The 24258-nt window shown below is 42.6% G+C and overlaps 1 protein-coding gene across 1 annotated transcript in view; it reads right to left on the bottom strand.

The window, feature by feature from the left end:
- Nucleotides 1-1805: 1805 nt before the first annotated feature.
- Nucleotides 1806-24258, bottom strand: part of LOC111867847 (zinc finger protein Gfi-1b-like) — a 98496-nt gene continuing 76043 nt past the window's right edge. The window contains exons 6-7 of the mRNA XM_023858042.2: nt 15626-15636; nt 1806-3036 (exon numbers count right to left, since the gene is read on the bottom strand). Coding sequence (XP_023713810.1) covers nt 2786-3036; nt 15626-15636 — 262 coding nt within the window. The 3' untranslated portion in view covers nt 1806-2785. The remainder of the gene's footprint in view (nt 3037-15625; nt 15637-24258) is intronic.

Here is a 24258-nt window from a genome sequence, read left to right on the forward strand (position 1 = left end):
TATGGAGGCACTAAAGTTTCACTTACTATACGTTCGGACGGAGCAGATAGCCTAATTCACGTTTGTGTTACGAGTTTTCTCCAGCAATATGGAGGAATTACACGTTCAGTTGCTGTTTGTACGGACGGCTGAGTTTGTGTTCTGTGCTAGAATTTCCTTTAACTCTACAGAGGCATGAGAGTTTTAGTTACTTTGCACGTATTTAAACGAATGACGCGACATTTTTATGGATATAATGTATTACAACTTATGAACTATTTAATTTGTTACTGTGTGTTATAAATGACCGCCTCTGTGGTCTAGTGGTCAGCGTTCCTGGCTACAGAGGTCCGGGTTCGATTCCCGAAGCTACCAGATTTTTTCTGAGAAGTAGTGCATCTAGAACGGGGTCCACTCAGCCTCGAGAAGATAACTGAGGAGCTATTTCAAAGAAATTTCAAGCGGCGGTCGCTCAGTCGGTATAGTTCGCTTGCGGGCTAAAATCACGGCGTTTGTTTGTTTTGCTTGTGATATAAATGATAAATAGTTTACAAATTTCTCATAGCGCCGTACTGCTAGCGGGCGTTTTTAAAGACTTTGTGAAATGCCTGTATCAGGACATTTGTTGAATAGTATTTAAGAGTAACAATGAATACTTCTGTTACGTCCTGTTGTGTTTGAGTATCAGTTTTCAAGTTTTGAGGTTAGTGGGGACTAACAGAAGTACGATGTGTGTGCTACAGGTCAAGATACTGCTTAACTTGTCAAGTTTTCAGACATTTTAAGGACAATTATATATGCGGTGCATATATTTCAAATTTTCGTCACTGAAAGACTTGCGATAATTTTAAATTTATAAACAACGCATTTTAATAAACTGAAACATTCTGCTCATAAACAGTGTTGCGTGTACCAACAGAAAAGAGAACACTACTTCCCAGGGATAAGTAGCGACGTTTGCTGGGGACAATGGACAATGTAGTTGAAGTTTAATTTGATGTTGAAAACACGGTATCTGTTCCCCATAATCGCGTTTTGTGCGAAAAATTTGGCAGTCAAAATGTGATCAAGGCATGTTTTCATTTAGATGCTCATGAAGGCCGCGCCATAGCTCAAGCGGTTAGTCGCTGGCTTCCCACCGCGGGTGGGTCTGGTCAAGTGGGATTTGTGGTGGACAAAGTGGCGCTGGGTACTTCGATACTTCGGCAGCTTGGGCTGCCAGGGTCAGAGGCTGGCGACTTACAACCTTTGCTATGATACGGTTATCATTATCTTCTGTGAATTAGGGATCCAAAAACTCTATAACTGACTGATATATAATTCAGGAGCGACCCTGCTGTTTTATTCCCGGGAAACAACCAGCGGTACCCATGAAGTGCGCTGTGGGAAAAATGTGTTCAGTGAGTCTTCAGCGTTTCTGGGAAAGAAAATATAGCAACATAAGGCTCCGCTCTTCTGTCCTGTTCCTCTGCAACTTTCGTATACATCTACCAAGCTACACGGTGTCACATTACAGAAGGCCATGATATTTATATTCACCGCCATCACACATACTTTAGTAAGTAGTTTATGTGGCCGCGCCACAGCACAAGTGGTTAGTCGCTGGCTTCCCACCGCGGCGGCCCGGATTCGATCCCAGGTCTGGTCAAGTGGGATTCGTACTGGACAAAATGGCGCCGGGGCAGGTTTTCTCCGAGTACTTCGGTTTCCCCTGCCAATCTTCATTCCACCAATTGCTCCACAATCACACTCACCTATCATCTGGAGCTGGTACAATAGGCCAGAAGTGGCGCCAGTACAAGGGACTTAGTCCCACCCACTAGCAATAAAAAAAAGTAGTTCATGACCCATCATGTCCTCACCTGATGGGCTCTATGAGAGGTCTGTAACAGAAGCATTCGATTGTGAGGTTACCATAACAAGCCGAGAGAATATAAGGAGTTTTCCGATGCAGTTTCCTGAATGTGGTCCGACCAAAAGCAGGATGTAGCCTGAATACTGCAATTTGCGTAATCCCGAGGAGTCGTGCCTGAAACGCAACTGAGTTGGAGTCGCTTTCATCACAAGCGTATCAGTCGATATCAGAGTAAAAGTACAGACGAATCAGACAACCTAATCACGTGCGTCCGTGTTCTGCGTCAGAACATACGAAAACCGAAATAAATTTAAAGACCTAGAGGTTAAAATATGAAGCCTATACACAGAAATCTGTTGCCAAAAGCAGTTTTCAAATTACAGATTTCAGGTGTCTGCAGATTTCCATTTGTATCCAGTTTTGCCAACTTCAGTATTTGGTTATATGGAACCGCCGCTTTTAATTTGTACACATACAGAAAACGTAGGTTCCTTCTGCACTGGAAGATCCACATTTCTTGGGATAGGGCTCTTACGTCATGTCCGTCACCCAGGTTACCATTATAATGCGTCTCTTTGCAACACTTCTTATATTTATGTCAATTTCTTAACCGTCTCACTATATTTTTTTTTTGTATTTAGGGAAAGTAGAGGCTTTGATGAGAACTTACAGCTGCCTCTAACGTCAAATTTCCTCTAAGACCTTCGTTTTATTAACCGCGGTTATATCAATTGCAATGTTTTCGGGAACGCTCTCAAAACAAATCGAAAGGAATTACCTTACTGAACTTGCCATTTCTGGCATTATTAAGACAGAACATACATTCATCATTCTGTAGCTTCTCTGATCGAATACTGAGCTAACAGGGAGATGAATCCTAATTTCGGACGAACGTCGAGACTTGACTTGAGGCGAAGTGACCATCATCAGGGAGATGCAGTAGCGACAAGTTCAGCTGCTGCTGCTGCTGATTATGACTTGCTGGGCAGCGCGTTGTGTGTAGTGTTGTGGCGGCGCTGATGCGGACGCCGATGGGTGCTGAGTGTCGCGATGCCTCCGTAGATCCACTTTGCGCTGGAATGCCTTGTCACAGAGACCACAAGAGAAGGGTTTGTACCCCGTGTGTTTCCTCATGTGGGTGATGAGGTTGGACGACTGACTGAATGCTTTCCCGCACACCACACATTTGTGAGGCTTCTCACCTGAAACAAAATAAGATATAAGCAGAATTACAGTTCGGTTTAAACTTTATAATTGTATCCAGTTCGAATGTCGACTTAGGAAACAGAAATTCTACCACTGGTCCTCGTCTTGAGTAACATCAGTCCAGTTTAAACCCTCATATGTTACTTCTTTAAGATTAATTCTAGCGAGCACCAGTGCTGGAAGGGCATGGCGACTAGTAGGATAATTAAGGGGGGACGCACAATAGATTAACAACTAGTCGCGGTGCATGGGGAAACCCACCCCCTCCAAAATAATAATAATAATAATAATAATAATTCTACTGCTGTCTTGCTATTTATAACAAGGTATCCCAAATTATTTTTTACTTACTTAATCATGGAGCTGAGCCCTTCTTGAGGAGCCGCCAATTCTGCAGCTACTCAAGAATTTCCCAGCATTTTATGGAACCCGAATGTCCATTACCGTGTTCCACTGGTCCCTATCCTGAGCTAGATCAATCCAATCCATACCATCCCATCCTATCTCTCTAAGTTCAATTTTATTATTGTTCACTCACCTACGCCTTGGTCTTCCCAGTAGTCTCTTTCCTTCTGGCTTTCTCACCAATATCCTATATGCATTCATCCTCTCCCCCATTCGATCTACATGCCCTGTCCATCTCATCCTCCTTGATTTGATCATTCTAATTAAATTATCTTTTACTCTGTGAAATATTTCGTATATTTCCGCAAGCGAAAAAGTAGCGTGAGCAGGCGTTAACCGACTTTTCGGAGGAACGTATCGCCTCCATCTTCAGGGTAGAAGAAAAAAGAAACAATCCGCAAGCGAAGAACCAGCGTGAGCAGGTGTTAGCGAATTTTCTTCTTTATTCTTCTACCCTGAAGATGGAGGCGATACGTTCCTCCGAAACGTCGGTTAACACAATATCTACACGGCGCCACATTCCAGAAGACTGCTTTCTTCAGCTTTTGCTTTCTCTTACATTCGGGGCACGCAGTAGTGTAGTTGGTTGAAGTACTAAGCTACAAGCCGGAAGGTCGCTGGTTCGATTCACGAGTAGGTCATTGGATTTTTCAATTGACATAATCCTTCCAGTCGCACTATCGCCCTGGGGGTAAAGGGCGGCCAGCGCGTAAAGCTGACAACCTTACCGCCATCTACGAGCCGATTGTGGGAGCCTCGACCTCTCACAACACTATGGAACTCTATATCCCCTTACAGGATAGTTTTACCTTACCTTTCTCTTACATTCGTATCGATTCGGTAATCAGGTGTTCTTACCATCTGTCACCCTACACCTCCAAGTTCGTATTGCGTCCATAAATTGACCTAACAAAATAATTATTAAAGCAAAGTGTAGGGTGTTTTCATTCATCAGTAATCTGTCAGACGACAGGTCCGCAGTGTCTTCCAAAACAGTTCCTCCACTTGATGCGATCTAGAGCTTTCTCCTTCAAATGAGAACATCCTCTTCTGTCCCCAAGGTCATCCAGCATCTTCTTACGTATAAAGTTTCACATGGGCACATGCGTGTTAACTTAATACGTTGTAATTCTGTGTTAATGAATTCAAGGCTTTCAGTTATGCTAATATTTTAAGAAATATGGAACATAGCTCTGACACTTCAACATTATTTAGCTAGGCACTGACAAGTGGTTATTAACTAAATTGGATTTCAGTTATTCTTCTCCACTGGATGTGTTGTTATAATGTGAATTGCTGTTACTCTGATGCCATTACGCGTCAAACTGGTCGGCCAGTTATCTTCACAAATATACAGTACTTTCTGAGGAAGCCGTTTAATTTCCTTTTGCGACGCTATAAAGTGTGTTTGCATTCACTCGTATGAAGGCAGAGACAGAACATGCGGGTACTGAAACCTTTACATCACGTGACCTTGAACTAACGCAGCCAATATGTGAGGTCGGCCATGTGTTTCCAGTCCTACCAGATAAACAGAACACTTGTGAACTACACATGAATTTCGCCATCATTATTCTGCGCTTCACGAGAAGTATATTTATGGTGTTTACAGGCATTCTTTATACCTACTTTAAATTTATATTTTCAACACATCGTAATCTTTATGGTATGCGTTCTGTTGTGTGTGTACAATAGCGTAAATGGGGCCATCTACACAACAATGATGCGTGTGCATTGTTACATTTTACAAAGTTGTATTCACTATCAAAAACAAAACCAAACTTGGAAATGAGGCCGTGCCATAGCTCAAACGGTTAGTCGCTGGCTTCCCACCGCGGCTGCCCTGGTTCGAGGCCGGGTTTGGTCATGTGGGATTTGTGGTGGACAAAGTGGTGCTGGGGCAGGTTTTCTCCGAGTACTTCGGTTTCCCCTGCCAATCTTCATTCCACCAATTGCTCCACAATCACCCTCACCTATCATCTGGAGCCGGTACAATAGGCCAGAAGTGGCCGCAGTACAAGGGACTTAGTCCCACCCCACTAACAATACTTTTGTATTCATCCTGTAGGTATCATTGTTGTGTAGACGGCCCCATTTACGCTATTAACACTTCGTAAGACTTGTATATGGAAGTACGCGGTAGCGTAGTTGGTTGAGGCAGTATGGTACAAGCCGGAAGGTCGCGGGTTCGAGTCCCGATAAGGTTGATTCTTTCAATTGACCTAATCCTTCCAGCCGCACTATAGCCCTGGAGTCGACTCGTCCTCTAACCGAAATGAGTACCAGGAATCTTCCAGGGGGGTAAAGGGAGGCCGTCGCGTATGGCTGACAAACTTACCGCCATCTATGAGCCGATATAGTAATCTGACATGTTCTACATCCTACATGGAATATTAAAATAAATGAATGAATGAATGGTCTAGAAAATGCGGGAGCCTCGACATCTCACAACACTATGGGCCTTCACGGCCTGTTACAGGAAGAGCTTAACCTTTTTTTAAGACTTGTATATAATGCCCAGCAAAACTGAACAGGTTTTTGTTGCTGTAACGCTCTACGAGTATATTTATACTGAAGAGGCAGAAATTTGAATTTTGGCTCGACTACGGGCTTTCCTAACTGAAATATCTCTGTGGTTTTCTTCATTTCTAGATCAAAAGCCACTCAATTTCTGAGCATGATATTCCTGCTTAAGATGTAATAATGGACAATTCGTGAGACAGTGGTAAATCTCGTCTCTGCTTTCTCCGATCTTCGACTGTATATCTCTGAATCGGATAGACCTTTTCGGCGAAATATACCCTTGGGCTTGATATTGTACAGAATGCCGGATTGCTAACATGGAGACTTTCATGTTCGTTTCCTCATATGGACAACCGCCTCTGTGGTCTAGTGGTCAGAGTTCCGATGTTTCGGAGGAACATACAACCTCCATCTTCAGGGTCGAAGAATAATAAGAAGAAACCAGCGTGAAATCAGTCCGAAAGGAGAGCCGTCCTGAATGTATTGTTAGGGACTTTATGAAGTTTCTAATGACTTTTCACTGTCACTTCACGAGACGACCGTTTACTGTCACATTCCACCCGACTTATCACAATCTCATTATCTCACGCACGTCACAGTGGCGTCTGTATACTTGGACTCTATCTACTACGGGAACGAGGCGCGTCATCGCCATTTCTGACGTCATCATTACAAAGTTAACATATTTCCGGTGTTCATGCTTCGGAATAACTGGGCTTTTGGACATTGTCCACCGTCCGGCATTGTAAAAGATTCAGAACACAGCGTTTCGGAAAATGTATCTGTTTCCATCCTCATGTGAAAGGGAGACACCTACTGAGTTGGGTCCCTTAGAAACAGCTAACCTCAATCAAAGTCCATTGACTGAGGGTAGCCATTTCTAACGGACCTGACAGAGTAGGTGTCTCCCCCTCACCTGAGGACGGAAACAGATATAGTTTCCGAAACGCTGGGCTCAGAATTTTTTAAAATACCGAACGATGGAGAAAGTCAAAGAAATTCAGTGATTCTGAGTGTTATATGCCATCTTCAGAACCATTTAGAATCTACATCTTACATACTTACACAGAATTTAGTCCCGTGTCGTAGATTTACGGCACGTAAAAGATCCTCATGTCTCTAGGAGACCTCCGAGCAAAATTATTAGGCAACAATTTCCCGCCCAAGTAGTCTCCAATGCCTCTGGTAGATGGGGGAAATATCAGGTACCGACGGCCGACCTTGTTGGCTGAACGGGGCTGATAGCACGCACCAGTACCGGTAGGATATGGGGACAGTAGAAATTAAAGGGGGACGCACCATGGACCAAGTCAGTTATTAGTTATTTAGAGAGGGTGGGTTTCCCCATGCACTGAGACCAGTATTGGTCCATTGTGCTTCCCTCTATGATATTCTACCAGTCTCTATACCCTACCGATACTGGTGCTTACCATCAGTCCCGACCAAGCCAGCGAGTTCGGCCTCTACTGGCTTGGCGGTATCTATAATGCTTCCCCCGTCTATCAGAGGCGTTAGAGACTACTGTTGGGCGGGAAATGTCCTTGAATTTGGCTCAGTGACCTACTTAGGAGATATGAGGTTCTTTTACGTGCCGTAAAGCTACGACACGGGACCCACGGCTTAAAGACCCTCCCGGAGGACTTGTTCCCTGAATTTTTCCGCCCTTAAAAATTCCACGACCCCCGCCGGGTTTGAACCCGCGTACTACGAGTCATGAGGTGGGAACGTTAACAATGGTTAACTGGTCTAAGTGCATGGGGAAACCCACCCCCTGTAATAATAATAATAATACACAGAATTTATCTTCCGAAAGATTGCCTACACAAGGTATGACACACTCTGGTTCGTATGATAGATGGATTTTAGTTGATAAATTGTAGTTAAATATTTGTCTAAAGAAGAAAACTTGTCCTTACAGAAAGTTGATGTAGGCTTACTTTGCTGGCTGTAACTTTCTTTCTTTCTCTTTTGCTTTATAGCCCTTTGGAGCTTGGTCGCTTTTTAATTTCTTAATCCTATACGCAGCCCGAATGGTTCCTTGGACGGGGGATCAGCCCGTCGCAAGGCCTATACCTATACATAGAAAAACACAACACAGCATAAACGCACACAGACATTCATGCCTCGAGTGGGATTGGAACCCACGACCCCAGTGTGTGAGCTGACGAAGACAGTTAGTGCCTTATATCGCGCGGCCAATGTGTTCGGCCGCTGGCTATATATGATGTTGCGAAAAGACGTCAGTAAACTGCAATGTTATTGTTCTGCTCTACGTGCCTCCAGCAAAACACAACTAAACATATTCGAGGGGTCTACAGCTTGAGAGACGGGCGCCATGTTTGCATCACCCCTGACAAGCGCTACATAAACAATCTTAGGTAATTTGTTTTCCTTACGACTTGTGTGTTGTTCAACGGTTCCTCGAGCAAACAGGACCTGCGCGGCTTACGTGTCATCTATTTAAAACGGAAGGAAATGAAAACGAAATCGTGAGAGCCTTTTAAAAATATTATAAGAGACATGTAAGTTAGGAAACTGACATGAAATCTATAAAACCTGCCATTTCCAAGAGCAGAGAAAAGAAATCTGACAACAAAAGCGCGGACAGGAAGGCTGGTGCCGTAACACACACATGTACACTGAAGTGCCGGTAAATATTTACCTGATATCATATTCCATATCTCAAGTACCAGTACCAGCGCCTTTAATGGCGTTTAATACATGTTACACTCTGATCTACGCACAAATTGGATGATAATAATAATAAAATGAACCTAAAAAATATGGCAATGCGGAGTGGATTCATCTGGCCTAGGACAGCGATCAGAAGCGGAATCAAGCGAATACTGCAAGGAAATGTAGATTTTCATAAAAAGCCGAGAATTTATTGACTTGTCGAACGACTCTTAGCTTCCCAAGAATGGCTCTGCTCTGCGGAGTACAATATCTGTTACATTACATTGAAGGCCATGCCGTAGCTCAGGCGGTTAGTCTCTGGCTTCCCACCGCGGCGGCCCGGGTTCCAGCCCAAGTCAGGTCATGTTGGGTTTGTGGTGGGCAGAGTGGCACTGGGGCAGGTTTCCTTCCAGTATTTCAGTTTCCCCTGCAAATTCTTATTCCACCGACTGCTCCACAATCACCATCATCACAAATCCGGGGCTGGTACAATACGTCATTTAGTGGCCGACGTACCAAGTGGACTCAGTCTCACCCCGGCCCAGAAAACCACATTACGTTGATAACTGCTGTGGTCATGAATATCCTGAAGTATATTAATGTTACAGTGGATACTGTTCTGCTGGAACACATGTTTCCGAAAGAAAACAACTCCAGTTGTGTATTGCGCGGCGTTAGTGTTCTCTTCCAGTGTTTGTTGACTTGTCTGCACCGCTACACCTGTCTTCCTGCTGCTCTCGAATGGCGCCAATTGCCAACAAGTTGCATACATCGTCTGGAGTGATCCCGAGAGACATGCCACACGTTTCGCATTTCGGAGAGAGTGTTTGTTCTGCTAAAGCTGGCAGAAATGTGTGGGCATGTCGTCATTACATCTATAATATTACTCAGCTAAAGAAAGTAACTGTCCCAAGCTTGGATTTTAAAGGATCCTTCTTTGTGGCTCCTCCGTGCAAGGGGTTTGAGGATATTCCGTACATCTCAAGGGAAAGATGCCACATTTGAAATAGTTGAAGGTGTAACGTTATGTTTTAATCCTGAAACGCGACCGACGGAAACATAGAACTTAGTGGCGTAAATATGAAACATTTTATATTCTTGAACCATATGTTTTATTCTAAACAAATAGTGGACAATGATAAATTATCTATGAAGGAAAAATAGTTACGTAATCTACTTAAAGTCTCAAGTTAAGAATGTTTCTTCAAAGTTTATTTTCATTTTATGTATGTTTAAGTATTCATAAAAGGAACCTTAAGAAACTTGTTTTGAAAATAAAAGCAACAAAAAATAAAACAGCATATATAGGAACATGATTTAACGAAATATTACAAAAATCACTGGAGTCAGTAGCAGCTGGTAAAGAATTTCAAATGAAACAATATCATACTGTAAAGGCCACTCTTCTTTTCTGCAGTTCTCTCTTACAATCTACTTCTGCAGTCAGTGCATTTTTCTGTATAACGTGAATAGTTTTCCTTTAGTCACCTTGAACGATTTTAACGACGAATCCAGTTGCCTTTCACTGTTGTTCTATGGTAGTTTTCCAAACTTTCAGCGCAAGACTTCGAACCTAGTTTGCGGATATAAGCAGTATTTTGTGGGCCTAGACTTTGCTTCTTCTTCCTAGACGATGTTCTGAATCCTCTGCTTTCGTGTCAGTACATTCTGATTATGTTAAGACAACTTCCGGTTTATTGTTTCTTAGCTACTTCACAGAGATGTGAGTCAATGTACTGCTTTTGTTTGACATTTTAGAAGGAGTAATTGAGTATTGAGTATTGAGACGAGAACGAGACAGTCCTGGGACAGCCGCCGCCAGAGACGGTTGGGATCCAGCCACGGCCAAGGATAGTTGAGTATTGAGTCACGTGATATTGTAAGTCGTAATAATTGTAAGAGTGGGTGTCCAATAAAGATTCGCTAAATCCGAGATCCACGTGAAGTTATTTGTCGCGTGGTGTCTCCACCTTATCGTGGTGAGGGGGTTTGAGTATGCCAAGGACCCTGAGAGCTATACCAGCGGTAGCGTAGCTACTGGCAGGGCCTCCCTTGCTGGACAGGTCAAAGGGTAGGCATCAGACGAAGAGAGACACCAAAAACTGATGCCGGAAGCAGCGTCATCAGTAGCGACTTGAAGCACAGAGCAAATGATGCTCGAGATGGTTCAAGTTCGTATAGCAACAGGCGTGACCAGAGCGGTTTGAACGGCTGCTGTACTGCGATGTGGAAAGCAAATGGAAAAACTACCACATTATCACTTTTCCTGGATAGCCTCTTTCCAAAAACAGAAGATCACATTAAGTGGAGGAACTGTTTTGGAAGAGACTGTGGACCTGTCGTCTGACAGATTACTGATGAATGAATGAAGAGGAGGAATCGAAGACAACATCTGAGGGAATAAGTCTGAGTTTTTTGGAGAATTGTAGTTACGCTAAAAAAAGCAACACAATTCTTCATTAGTAACTCAGAACCACGAGATTCCTTTACTTCGCTTACCTCAGCTTCGTCACAAACTGGGAATGATCTGGAACTTCACTTCCAACCAAAAGGAATATCCAAGTGGCTTTAGAGACAGATTTTTTTTTACTGAAGGAGCTATGTTCGAGTCTCCACTTATCAAATTTCCAAGTCGCATCCTTGTCACTTTTTCGTGGCGTTGCCTCAGCTGATAGTATCTTGTTTTAAAAGTTCTTTTAATGGGCCAAAATTGCACCTGCGCAGAAGGGTGCTGCACTGTTCTAATGTGAGCCGGTAAAACCGCTGTTTTCTTTCGTAAACTGAAGCAATTCTGTGGAACTGTAGCAGGTAACTTATGCATCTAAATGGATAGATTGGTTCCTGGGGCATTTCTTGGCATAAAATTCTCTATATATAAATTGGCAGACAAATCTATGTTCATATAAGCCTTTAAGAGAAATATTTCACCCAGAGGGGGAGGCCGAAGCACCAGTTTTGCATTCAATGTAATCAGATACCGTAAAAACCGACCCTCCGCATTGCAGGTTCCCACAATCGTCACAAGCTTACAATTCTCTGTAGATGTGACGTGGTCAACAGTTTCGAACCATTTTTTAAAATTACTTTCCTTATTTGCAAAAAAATAAAAGCTTGGTTATGAGATCGCCTTCCTGTCCGTGTGTCTATGTATCCCCCCGTATCAACTTCTGAATGCCTGAACCAATCTTTATGAAACTTGGTATGTGCATCATGGCATCTGAGCCCATCTCAACGCCGTACTTCATAGATCCCTCTCGTCAGTCTGTGTGTTCATATGCCTATCCCCCTTTCGTTGATAGGCAACGGCTTGGTAAACACGTTCCCGCGTCAAAGAATACACTCGAAAATAGAAGAATTGTTGGATGCATCGCTTTCTATACGGCCCGTGTTTTATCGCAGGAGAGAGTCTATAGGTCTGTCTGTGTATATCTCCAAATTTTGTACATGTGCTACCAAGGCTCCCAGAACCGTGAGAAAGTAAAATATAGTCATGAGTCCAGTAGGACTCGGAAACGAGAATGACTGTATTGGCGAAGGCCAGCAGAAATTTACCGGACTGGATTGGACGGTGTATCCCTCTATCGTTGCTAGGCAACGACTAAGTAAACACGTACTCGCGGCAAACAAAGAATTGTTGTAAGCTTCATTTTCTATGCGGTCCATGTGATATCAGAGGAAAGTCGGTGATCAGTTCTTCCCAGAACTTTCTGTTTCTTTTCCTACTTCTCCTGACTTGCTGTTAACATCGAACCCCCTTTCATCCGTGTTGCTTTCGATTTGGGGGTTATTTAGGAAGTCAAATTATGTTAGAATGGTTTTTAAGATGTTGAAATATGTTTTCACATCCGATAAGTTCCAGTCACTGTTCTTGAAGGATATTAGCCAGCCGTCATTGGATTCGTGTGAAAGATTTAGTTCAGCAGTTAATCTAAAAATAATGGAATGGACAGTATTCATCTTTAGAACGAATCCGTCTTTCCAAGCTCTTTGATGTAACGAACTATTTTTCCGTTCTGTTTCCACTCCAAAAGGCTTGAAACCAACATGAATAAGAACTTTGTACTCGTAAGGTTTTCTAAAATCTACATACGAACATTACGGTAAATGCTCCGTGCATAACGAATTGTGATATACCCGTTGGACCGCCTCTGTAGTCTAGTGGTCTAGTGGTTAGAGTTCCTGGCTACAGATCCAGAGGTCCGGGTTTGATTACCGGTGCTACCAAATTTTCTGAGAAGTGGTGTGTCTCAAAAGGCGTCCACTCAGTTTCGTGAGGGTATTTAATGAGCTATTTAAAGGAAATAGCGATCCGGTCTAGAAAATCGAAATTGACGGCCTTGGGGATCCGTTGTGCTGACCATGCGACACCCTCTATCCGCTAAAGTTAGCACTAACTTCGCCGACAAGCGGCGGTCGCTCGGTCGGTATAGTTCGCTTGCGGACTACAGGCCATTTGAGTTTTTCTTTATGCCTGTTGGATTGAGCTTTCTCTTGATTAAATCGCCAGATTTCCATCTCCTGCTGAAGCACGTATATGGATCCCGTAACATCCATAATGTACCCTGAGAAAACTTACCCCTATTCTAGATATTCATGGCTTTTCTCGGATTTTCAAATGCTGATGAGGCGGAGCGCCAAATTTGAAGAAGTGGAACCCATCCACTACAGAAACGAGGATGGGCCGCCGTCAGTAATTGACATAAATCGTTACGTCATCATTAGAAAGTTAGTAGATTCTAGTTTCAAGATAATTCTCATATTCACGCTTCGGTGGGAAATTGAGACATATTTCCACAGCGCTTTCCTGCCGTAAGTTTGACTACGGTCTGTATGACGCACCCTGGTTCGTGGAGTGGATGGACTTTTCTTCCCTGGCCTGACTTCAGAGGACAGGATAAGTAAAAAGCTGGCAATGGGAAGGTCTACAGTGTATTAAAATCAATAAAGACATAGGTCGGAATCCGGCGAACATCAATACTATCACTTACTTACTCATGGAGCTGCGCCCTTCTTGAGTAGCCGCCAATTATACAGCTACTCAACAACTTCCCATCATTCTATGGAACCCGAAGTTTCATTACCGTATTCAGAAGAGCCCTCACTGGTCCCTATCACGAGCCAGATCAATCAAATCCATCCCATCCTGTCTCTCTAAGATCCATTTTAATATTGTCCACCCACCTACGCCTTGGTTTTCCCAATGGTCTTTTTCCTTATGGCTTTCCCACCAATAACATATATGCATTCCTCTTCTCCACATTCGTGCTACATGCCCTGACCATTTCATCCTCCTTGACTTCATCATTGTAATTATACTTGGAGAAGAGTACAAGTTATGAAGCTCCTCATTATGTAGTTTTCTCCAACCTCCTGTCACTTCATCTCTCTATGGTGCAAATATACTCCTCGACACCCTGTTCTCAAACACCCTCAGTCTATGTTCCTCCCTTAAAGCCAGAGATCAAGTTTCACAGCCATACAGAACCACAGGCAAAATGATAGTTTTGTATATTCTAATTTTTATGTTTTTGGGCAGCAGATAAGAAGACAAAAGGTTCTGGACTGAATGGTAGCAAGCATTATCCGAGTTCAGTCTCCTCTTAATTTCCTCCTCAATCAGGTTTTGATTTGTTATCGTCATTCCAAAATATCCGAACTGTGCCACATTTTCAGAACATCTGTTACCTATCTTTATGTCGTGATTTTGCCCTGCATTTTGGTGAGGAGAGAGCAACATATACTCTGTGTTTACCTCTACACCAACCTCCTTACTGGCGTCAATTAAAGTTTGTGTGTTTTTCTATGTGGTACCTATATTAGCACCCAGTAGATTCATATAATCGGCATAGACCAACAGCTGATGTGTCCCGTTTAATTGCAGCCCCACCTGGCTTTCTTGGACCTTCCTAATGGTATATTCTAAAGGAAAGTTGAAAAGGAATGGCGATAATTGTCTTAGACCATTCTGGATAAGAAAATTAACAGAGAAATGTTTTCCTATACGGACTTTACTATACGTTTCGTTTAAACACATTTTACTCAGCCTAACTGGTTTCATGGGTTCCCCAAACTCTCTTAGAATGCTGTACATTCAGGGTCATATGTTTTCTTGAAGACTATGAATGGCTGATGTACTGTCTCACTGTATTCCCATTTTGTCTCCTATCTGACGAATGCAAAAGATCAGATCAGTAGTTGATCTGTTACGTCGAAACCCACACTGATGATCCCCAGTAATTTCATCTATGTATGGACTTAACTTTGAGAGAAGAATATTGGCTTAAAATTTTGTATGAAGTTGATAGCAGTGAAATCCCTCGATAATTACTACAGTCAGTTTTATCACCCTTCTTGTGAACTGGTACAATAACAGACTCCTTCCACTGATCAGGCAATTCTTCTTTGTTCCAAATAGAATTAATGAGTTTATGGATCTCACACTGTAATATTTCACCTTTTGCTTCAATCAGTTATGCCAGAATTTGATCACTACTTGGCGATTTATAACTTTTCAATTTTGCAATAGCACTTTCAACATCAAAAGGGCTAGAATCAGGTACTAACGGCTCTGCTGTATGTATTTCTATCTGAATATCAATACTATAGGTGCCAAAATATGTGCCCTTCACTTCAGGCCATATAAACACGTTTCCCGTGGTGGGCTGTCTCGGCAATTTTCTTTTGTGACATGTGTCCCATTTTGAAGGAGAAATGCCACACTTTGCTCCGTGGCTTACAAACAATCAATATGGCCGATAAGGACACAATAGTACAGCTATAGCTGTTAACTGATCCTCTGAAATTGTCCGAAAGTTATAAGTGAATGCTGTACAAAAAGTCACGGATAGAATAACAGCACTTATCTGGCTTAACCGGAAACTGCGAATCACAAACAATCATGAACACGCAACGTAACTTTTTCCATAGCGCAGCAATCTAAAGCGGAATGCGCGCGCAGCTTCATCTTAAGTACATGTGAACCGGTGTGGCATCTCTCCCGGAATTACTTTGCTAGAAACAGTGATTCATCAAGCAGATACTTGTAGTTGTATACATGGGATGGTCGATGTGTTTCTACAGTACCGGGACTGAATGCAAATTAGAATTTCAGACAGAAAGCTCCTTAGCACAACCCATGAACTCGTATGCCTTCCTATGGAGGCATATAAGGCAGCAACTCATTAACTCCGTGGAGCAAAGGAGCTGGTCAACAATCCTTCCCCCCCCCCACGTGTTCAGAAGACTCTGCCCCTAGTCCCTGTCCTAAGCCAAACAAGTCCAGTCCCCACCCTTATATTCTCTTTCTTTGAGAATCATTTTAATATTGTGGCATGTAGACCCGTTCCTAGGCAACGACTTCGAAGCAAGCAACTATACAACAACCACTGCTAAGCAACGGCTACGTAAACAAGCATGTTTCCACTGCAACGAGAGAATACAACAGTAATGGAAGAGACGTTTTCTACGTGGTCCGTGCCGAGGTGTTATAGCCAGCACCAGTTAGCAGTTGCAGTTAGAGAATTTCTGGGGTTCAGTCGTTGTGAGCAGCTGGTAGCTGAGACCGGGGACAGTTCGGGAACCCAGAGGAAGGGGGATATCCGCCGTTGGGAGGCACTACCAAACAATGACAGTGAAGACGTGATTGTGGACACTATAGTGAATGTGTAAAAGTGAACTTTAAAGTGTAGTCACGTGCTATATGAAAGTGTGCAATAAATCCGGCTGTCAATCCAAACCTATTTTTAGTCACACTATCACGTGACAATATTATTTTCCCAGGTTTTATCTAGAATCAAATTACCTTATTTTTGACGGTATAAAACGCTCTTAAATAGTAAAAACGGATTAGAATATATTGAAATTGATCGAAATATTACTGTTCTAATGGCTCATTTCTGAAATGCCTGTTTGTCAGATTGGTAGACATCTGTAATTAGTTAGCTTACTGTCAGATTCAAAACGTCTTGTAGCTGGTTACTTGACTGACATCTCTGGTTCTATATATCCTACATTATTATTCGCTAATGCTGACAATCTGACAATGGCTGCCGCTCTTCAGACTGGCTGTTGGGCGGTGTGGCTCTGATATTGACAAGCCGGCTTCTACACAACTTCTGATAATTACGCTGTCAAAGATAATTGAAATAGCCGGGCTGTATGAAAGCTCTTGCCTCGTTACCTAATTAGTGTAATTACTGAAAAAGCTGTTGCGTGTTTGTGTGAATTCACTTTATATTACATGGTTAAACTATCTCGAACGGAACAATAGCTGCTTCTTGGTAACCAGGGTATATACCCGCTAGCACGTATATATCAACAGCCTGAACATCTTTCGCTGTTGTATGCAATATATTATTGGTATTACTTACACGGTTTCAAGGTTAGAAACCTGAAGCCAACGAATTCGTTTGGAGTTTTGTGGCTTAGTTTCAAAGGCATGTGGCAATGATACGGTATAATCATCTAACGATCTTCCCTTGACCTTGTCAATTATCTGTTTTTTTTTCAATGGCTCTTCCAGCCCATTAAGGGCCCAGGCCTCTTATTCAGATCCGTAATCATTTTTCACATACGGTAGGATTCCTTGGACGGGTGATCAGCTCGTCGCAAGGCGTCTACCTAAACGCTGGACAACACAAACACAGAATAAACACACATTGACATCCATGCCACGAGCGGGATTCGAGTCCACGATCCTAGGGTCCGAGCGAGTGAAGACAATTCACGCCTTAGACCGCGCGGCCATTGTGATCGGCGAATACTCCTTCTAGGGAATGGCATAATCTTCTACCTTGACTGAAAATTTCCCATATGTTGTAGGCTCCGAAGTGTCGTGTTCATCAGAGCCGGCCACTGTTCTCTGTCCTGAACTTATTATTTTGGTCTTCCCTTCTTTATTCTGCTTCTTACTGTACAGTTAGGGCCGCGCCATAGCTCAAGCGGTTAGTCGCTGGCTTCCCGATCCCGGGTCTCGTCAAGTGGCGCTGGGGCAGGTTTTCTCCAAGTACTTCGGTTTCCCCTGCCAATCCTCATTCCACCAATTGCTCCACAATCACCCTCACCTATCATCTGGGGCTGGCACAATAGGCCAGAAGTGGCCGCAGTATAAGGGACTTAGTCCCACCCCACTAGCAATAAAAGAAAAATAAGATACAGTTCTAGTTTTCAGATAAAACTTGGTGTACCAACATAGCCCATTTCTTGAAAGTGAATCATTCTTTTCCGTCTAGAGATTTCAATTTTTGTCTCTAGCGAGTTAATTGTTGAAGCTCCGCTATGTGGTTACAACTGTGAATTATATGCATTTAAGTTAGAACATTTCTGCCCCCTAGGATTCTCCTAGAAGTCGCAATTAAATTTATCATGCACAAATTAAGCGATCATTACTGATGAAGGGTTTTCGGTGTTTCATGCGCTTGGTTTGAATTAGAATCCCATTCATTCTAAGTAATTTTACGAAACTTGTAGTATTCCTTGAAAGGTGGGCTAAAAGGAGGTGGTTCGATAACGATTTCACTCAGCGACAAATTAGAAAGTGTTAAAATGTTAATTATTATCTTCGAAGAAAACGGTCGATGTGAAACCAGTTATCAGAGTTAATTGGGGCAAGGTTTTCCGTTTAATAAAAGTTGCATTGTCTTTCTGCTTATAAATTAATGTTCGATTGTCTAAGTTAACGATCGATTAGGCCGCAATTATCAGAAAGCTTCTTAGTATTTTAAACAGATTGAATCAATTATAAAGAGATTAAAATCACTTCGACGCGCGGACATGAGATTAATCAGTGCAAATTTTGCAGAGATTTCGTCAGTATATGGCTATTTCAAATTTTAATTCCCTGGTTTACATCACAACCCTTGAACTACGAGGCATGGCTATTTTTTCCGAACCATCATAGCGAATGATTTATTTGTGGTTCTATAAAGATTTCTATGCAAATTTGGCACAGTTATGTTTCAAGTTCAGAGTACCACGTTTCTTAACACAGCTCAATAGCCAAAAACATTACTCTATGGGATTATGTTGTTCAGAATATGAGAGTTGCTTTTTATTACAACCTGCTTTAGACGTAAAACCATTTTCTGACATACCTGTAGGTCTTACATTGCCTACACAGCGAAATATTCAGTTCTCACGTGAAGTTTTTCTGTGTACACGATGGACTTTACACAAAACTCTCACCGAGTGAGCTGCATCAGGTGGAAACTCCTCTGACTTGCATTCGGGATATTTTCGGTTTGAATCTCGACCAGGACGCCGGCTATTATGACTGAGGCATTTCGTGGTTTACCTCAGTCTCTCCAGATAAATATCAAGATCATATCTTCATATAGGCCACGACGGTTTCCGTACACAACCTTTCCAATTCATCATTCTACCATTTGGTACTATATAACCTGAGCTACTGGGAGCGTCAGTAAATACTGTAACGTGTATAGCTAGGCAACGGCGCGATAAACAACTCGCTTAAGTTCACGCAACAATACGATGAATATTTATAGCTTGTTGCTAGGCAACAGTCAGCGCCAATGGACTGGCGAGATAGTTATCACGTAAGTTGTTTTCTGTGTGGTCTGCGCAACGCAACATTAGAAGCCGAGAAGATATAAGAAAATTCGGGAATGGGAATTGACTTCACTTGAGTTCCGAAGTTCCAAGGGAACAGCAGTGTGGCCACAAGAAGGATTAGAAAACTTAGTGTGTAGTTACAGTAATCTTGAGAGTGCAAGAACTAATTGTAGTTACGACTAGTGAAGATCCAATAAACCGATTCACCAATCCAAACTCGCGTCTTTGTCACTGGAACAAGTGATAATATTATATTCTTCTTCTTCTTCTTCTTCTTCTTAGTTTAGACAATGTTTGGCCTCTTACGTCCTCTCGATGTATGTTGATTGTTTCAGTTTAACTGTGGGTGCTGTATGCTGCGCCATCTCCTTTTGCCTTTACGTTAAAATTATTTTAATTAAAAATATTTAGTTCTATAATTTTGGCGTCTTTACTTGGCCTTCTTTGTGTAGCCTGCTGCTCTCATCTCCGCAGTTTCAGGTTTGTCTTCCTTCTTTTGTAGCCTAAACTCCGGATCCACGTCACAGCTTTGGGACACGCGGTAGCGTAGTTGGTTGAGCCACTATGCTACAAGCCGGAAGGTCACGGGTTCAAGTCCCGATGCGGTCATTGGACTTTTTTCAATTGACCTAATCCTTCCAGCCGCATTATGGCCCTGGGGTCGACTTAGCCTCTAACAGAAATGAGTACCAGGAATCTTCCTGGGGGTAAAGGGCGGCCGGCGCGTAAGGCTGACAACCTTGCCATCATCTATGAGCCGATTGTCTAGAAAATGTGGGAACCTAAACATCTCACAACCCTATGGGCCTCCACGGCCTGTTACAGGGATAGCTTTACTTTACTTTTACCGTTACAGCTTTACAAACTTTCCACGAATTTAAATTTGTAATGTGCGTTACTGTTATCATAACCTCACTAAAAAGTACTAATGCGTAATTTGTTTTTTTTTTTCTGAATTACTGAGTGTTTGGACTTTGTCTATCGTCCGGTATGTTAGAGACTAGAAAACACAGCGTCTGGAAAACCGGATCTCTTTCCGTCTTCAGGTACGGGGGGAAAACACGTACTCTGTTGCGTCACTTACAGAGTACGTGTCTTGCCCCTCCTCACCTGATGATGGAAAGAGATCCAGTTTCCGAGACGCTGTGTTTTCTAGTTTCTAGTAGAATACCGGGCGATGGACAAAAGTAAAAAAATCGAGCATTTCTTAATATTATACACCATCGTCAGAACTCTTTAGAATCTAGTACTTGCATTCTCTGTTGTGAAAAATCGAGGCCCTGTATAGAACAGCGAAGGGAGAGCTTTTCCATTTACGGGCGCATGTTAAACTTTCATGATTATGCGCGCTACTTCGGTCAATGGAAAATTACATAGAACTAGGAGACTGCATTTTTTGCAAGCAGTTTTCATTTATCTTCCTCCGAGAGAATGTTGCAAATTGCAGTTTGCCGAAGTTCTTATATGGTGAGCCCTTTGTATTACGGACTTGCGAGTTGGTACGTAATTACACAAATCTGTTTGCTCAAACGGCATTGCATTGAAATACATTTTAAGTGTTTATTCACACACACATATGCGTTAGAGACGAAGGGGGGGGGGAAGGATATGACGTGAAGAATGATGAAGGGGGGAGAATGACTAGAAATGACACAGGACTCGTCATAGTGGCTGCATTCATCACTCGACAGGTTGCCTGCCACGCAGGGGCGATCGTTAGTGTCATGGGGACGGTATCGAGAATCAATTTTCACTCTCGGCTTGGCTCAGCAAGGAAGGAGGGCTACAGGACTTGACCAAGTTGGCTGGCTCACACTTAACTGCCTTTATTTCGGTCTCCTTTATGAAGCAGATTATTAGACTGATTGATCTACACGGATAAAATTGAAGTTTTATGAGGAGCCGAGATTGCTTAGTCAGTGTGAGACTAGATTACGGTACGGATTTCCGTCCAAACCGGCGGCATGGCCTATCAAGTGGGTACCGGGAGTTATTTTGCCAGTATTTAAAGCGGCAAATGTATGAATTCGACAACTAATTTTCATTTGGTAACGAGGTTAAGAATGTATGGAGTTATACCTGTATTCCCCTTGCATATTCTCAACTTGGTTATTCGTTGAACGGAGGGAAGTTTTACATTTACCTTTATGCTACTTTTGTCACCTAAATATTCTTCTAAAACAGATAAATGAGTGGGCAACATATTATTAATTCATACGCTGTCTACCGACGCTGCAGCAACTGCAAAGGCTATTAATCACTACGACATGAAGGTGTATGGAGGGAGTAGATGTATAGACCCACATTTTCTTGAAGTCGGCACTGGCTGGAGGTGAGCGGTCAGCTTCACGCTTCATAAAGGAGTATGGTGTGGAATGTTGACCGGTTTATTTCAGTTCAGAGACAGGATTAAGTGGCGGATCTAATGTTCGCGTTCGATGAAATGCAGTAAATTTTCTGACGATGTGAACAGACTCTGCTTCATAAAATTAGTTTGTGCTCTGCTACTTTGAGAAAATCTGCGGAAACTTTAAGCGTTTGAGAGCGAAGTGCTCAGGAAGATAACATGAACTGAAATGACTAAAATAAATGTTAACTTAGGCCGAGCCATAGCTCAAGCGGTTAGTCGCTGGCTTCCCACCGCGGTGGCCCGGGATCGAGCCAGGTTCTGGTCAAGTGGGATTTGTGGTGGACAAAGTGGCGCTGGGGCAGGTTTTCTCCGGGTACTTCGGTTTCCCCTGCCAATCTTCATTTCACCAAATTCTACATCATCATAATCACCCGGGGCAGGTACGATAGGCCAATCAGTGGCCGACATGCTGAGTGGACCCAGCTGGACTCCACCCATTACTATGCGAGTTTTAAAAAGAAAGTGGGAGATTAGGCTATTATTTGACTAAACTCTTCATGTTTATGCGATTATCTGTATTGAAAGGGCAGTTCTCTAGGTAAAGCGACTACAAGGAAGACCGAGACGTAGATGGGAGGATAAATTTATGATGAAATTTAGGGAGATAGGTTTCAAAGTAGGAATATATATATATATATGTCATGTCCAGTGGAGGTCTCTCATCCTATCGGTACTGAAACTACGGTTTCCGCTACCAGGGTAGTTCGTTAGACAACCACTCTTCTCCATGTCTCTCTGATTATCAGTTTATAATCTACCCTACATAGCGTCCACACCTGATACCGCGTCGTCAATGAATAATGATCAATCAATCGATCCAGAAGTCTGTAAATAGAAGCAAAAGCGGGTTGTTATTCTGTCTATTGTTATCCCCCGCCATTAGATAGTCCCGTGCGCCATTGCTTCAGATAGTGACTTAGGAAAATACATCATTACACAGAGTCGCTTTTCGGTTTGGTAATTTCATAATTTATACCAGAATCTTGTATAACGTATCTAGGTCATCATTACGTTTAACGAGGTATGGTGAGTCAGTGAGCAATACGAATGAATGACTTATCAAAATGGCGTATATAACGGAAATTAGAAACGTGGAGATTGCGTGCTATAATCATATTTACATACTGGGGTATCTATCTGTAAGGCTGGGGCCACACGAGAGCACAAAATGCGTCCGTTGCAACGAACGTCGTGACGTCTGTTATAGAAATAAACAAGAGGCGAATGCTACGCTTTCTTCTGGCTCCATTGCAGACAAAAAAAAAACTACGTACCATATTCTGCAACTGTGTGGTGTCCTCAGCAACGTCCGTCATAAAGTACGTTCGTTGCAAAGGACGTACTTCGTGCGCTCGTGTGACTCCAGCCTAAAAGATTTAGGAAATCAATTCATCTAAATCATAACCTGGGAGCAACAGACATTGTATGTGTTTTACTCGCAGTCCAGAAGAAGCTTGCACTCCCTGACAAATTCCAAGTATTTTCTCACAGACTCATTATGTCCGTCAGCCGTGAGTCCATTAGTGCTGCAGTGTTTTTAATAGCCAATGGCTCATGAACTATTCATTGTACCACTTGTCTGACGTGCTGGAGGGGGAAAAGAGGGTAGATGTGTGTTGCACAAATGGATCTAGCAGTTAATACAACTTCAGCGTTAACTCTGATATCATGCAGTTGATAATGACCATGTTAATGCTAATTTCAGTCTCTGCTTTTGTTGGATATTTCTGTTTCTCCCTTTGAAGAGGTGACGTAAGTGATTATTTGTTCCTAATGTCTAGGTTATTTTTAACGTGTTGTCATTACGTATTGTTTAATGGGTTTAACTGCTGAAGACATGTTGCTCAATTGAAGCTTTTAGAGCTTCTGTCCCAAAATGAATAGGCAAATGACGAAACCTACAGTTTAATTCATATATGTGGTATTCCTGAAGATAATGAGGTAAAGTATCTATTTAGGATTTCTAGGTTAGTGGACTTCGTCCCTCGTCTAGTGTACCTAACTGAGCACAACGTTTGGTGAACTTCATCTGTTTCCGTCCTCATGGGATAAGTGGGGAGACATAAGCCCGTTTCATTCATTAGAAAGAGTTAATTTCAGCTGAAGCGGTTACAGTAACCTCGCAGTCTTCGACCCGCTCGAAAACTGGGGTCATGAGTTCGAACCCCTTTCATGGTATAGATATTTGTCTGCTTTTATTGGGCGTTTGTTTTGTCCTGCGTAGGTAGCGGCCTTGCATTGGGCTCATCGCCCCTCAAAGGAGTCTTACCTACTGTCTAAGACTAAGAAACTGAAGTGAAACGAAGCTTTTCACGGATGCTCTATGCTCCAAATGGGAGCAACAGGAATACAGATAAATATACTCTCAGCTGGACTATTGATTGACACTAGCTATTTCTTACGGGGGCAATTCAGTAGGTTCTTCCCAACCTTTTGAACTGAGAACAGAGGTAGATCCGGGTTTCGAACCGTTACGTTCTTTCAGAACATTAGAAAATGCACAAAGTCCACAAGCACAGTCAGTCTGGATATAATACAACATTAAAATCCTCCATAATTAAGCCTTATATGTTACACGAATATAATTTTGCCTGTGGTTCTGTATGGGTGTGAAACTTGGTCTCTGACATTAAGG

The sequence above is a fragment of the Cryptotermes secundus genome, unplaced genomic scaffold, assembly GCF_002891405.2.
Source record: "Cryptotermes secundus unplaced genomic scaffold, Csec_1.0 scaffold2543, whole genome shotgun sequence".
Taxonomy (NCBI): domain Eukaryota; kingdom Metazoa; phylum Arthropoda; class Insecta; order Blattodea; family Kalotermitidae; genus Cryptotermes; species Cryptotermes secundus.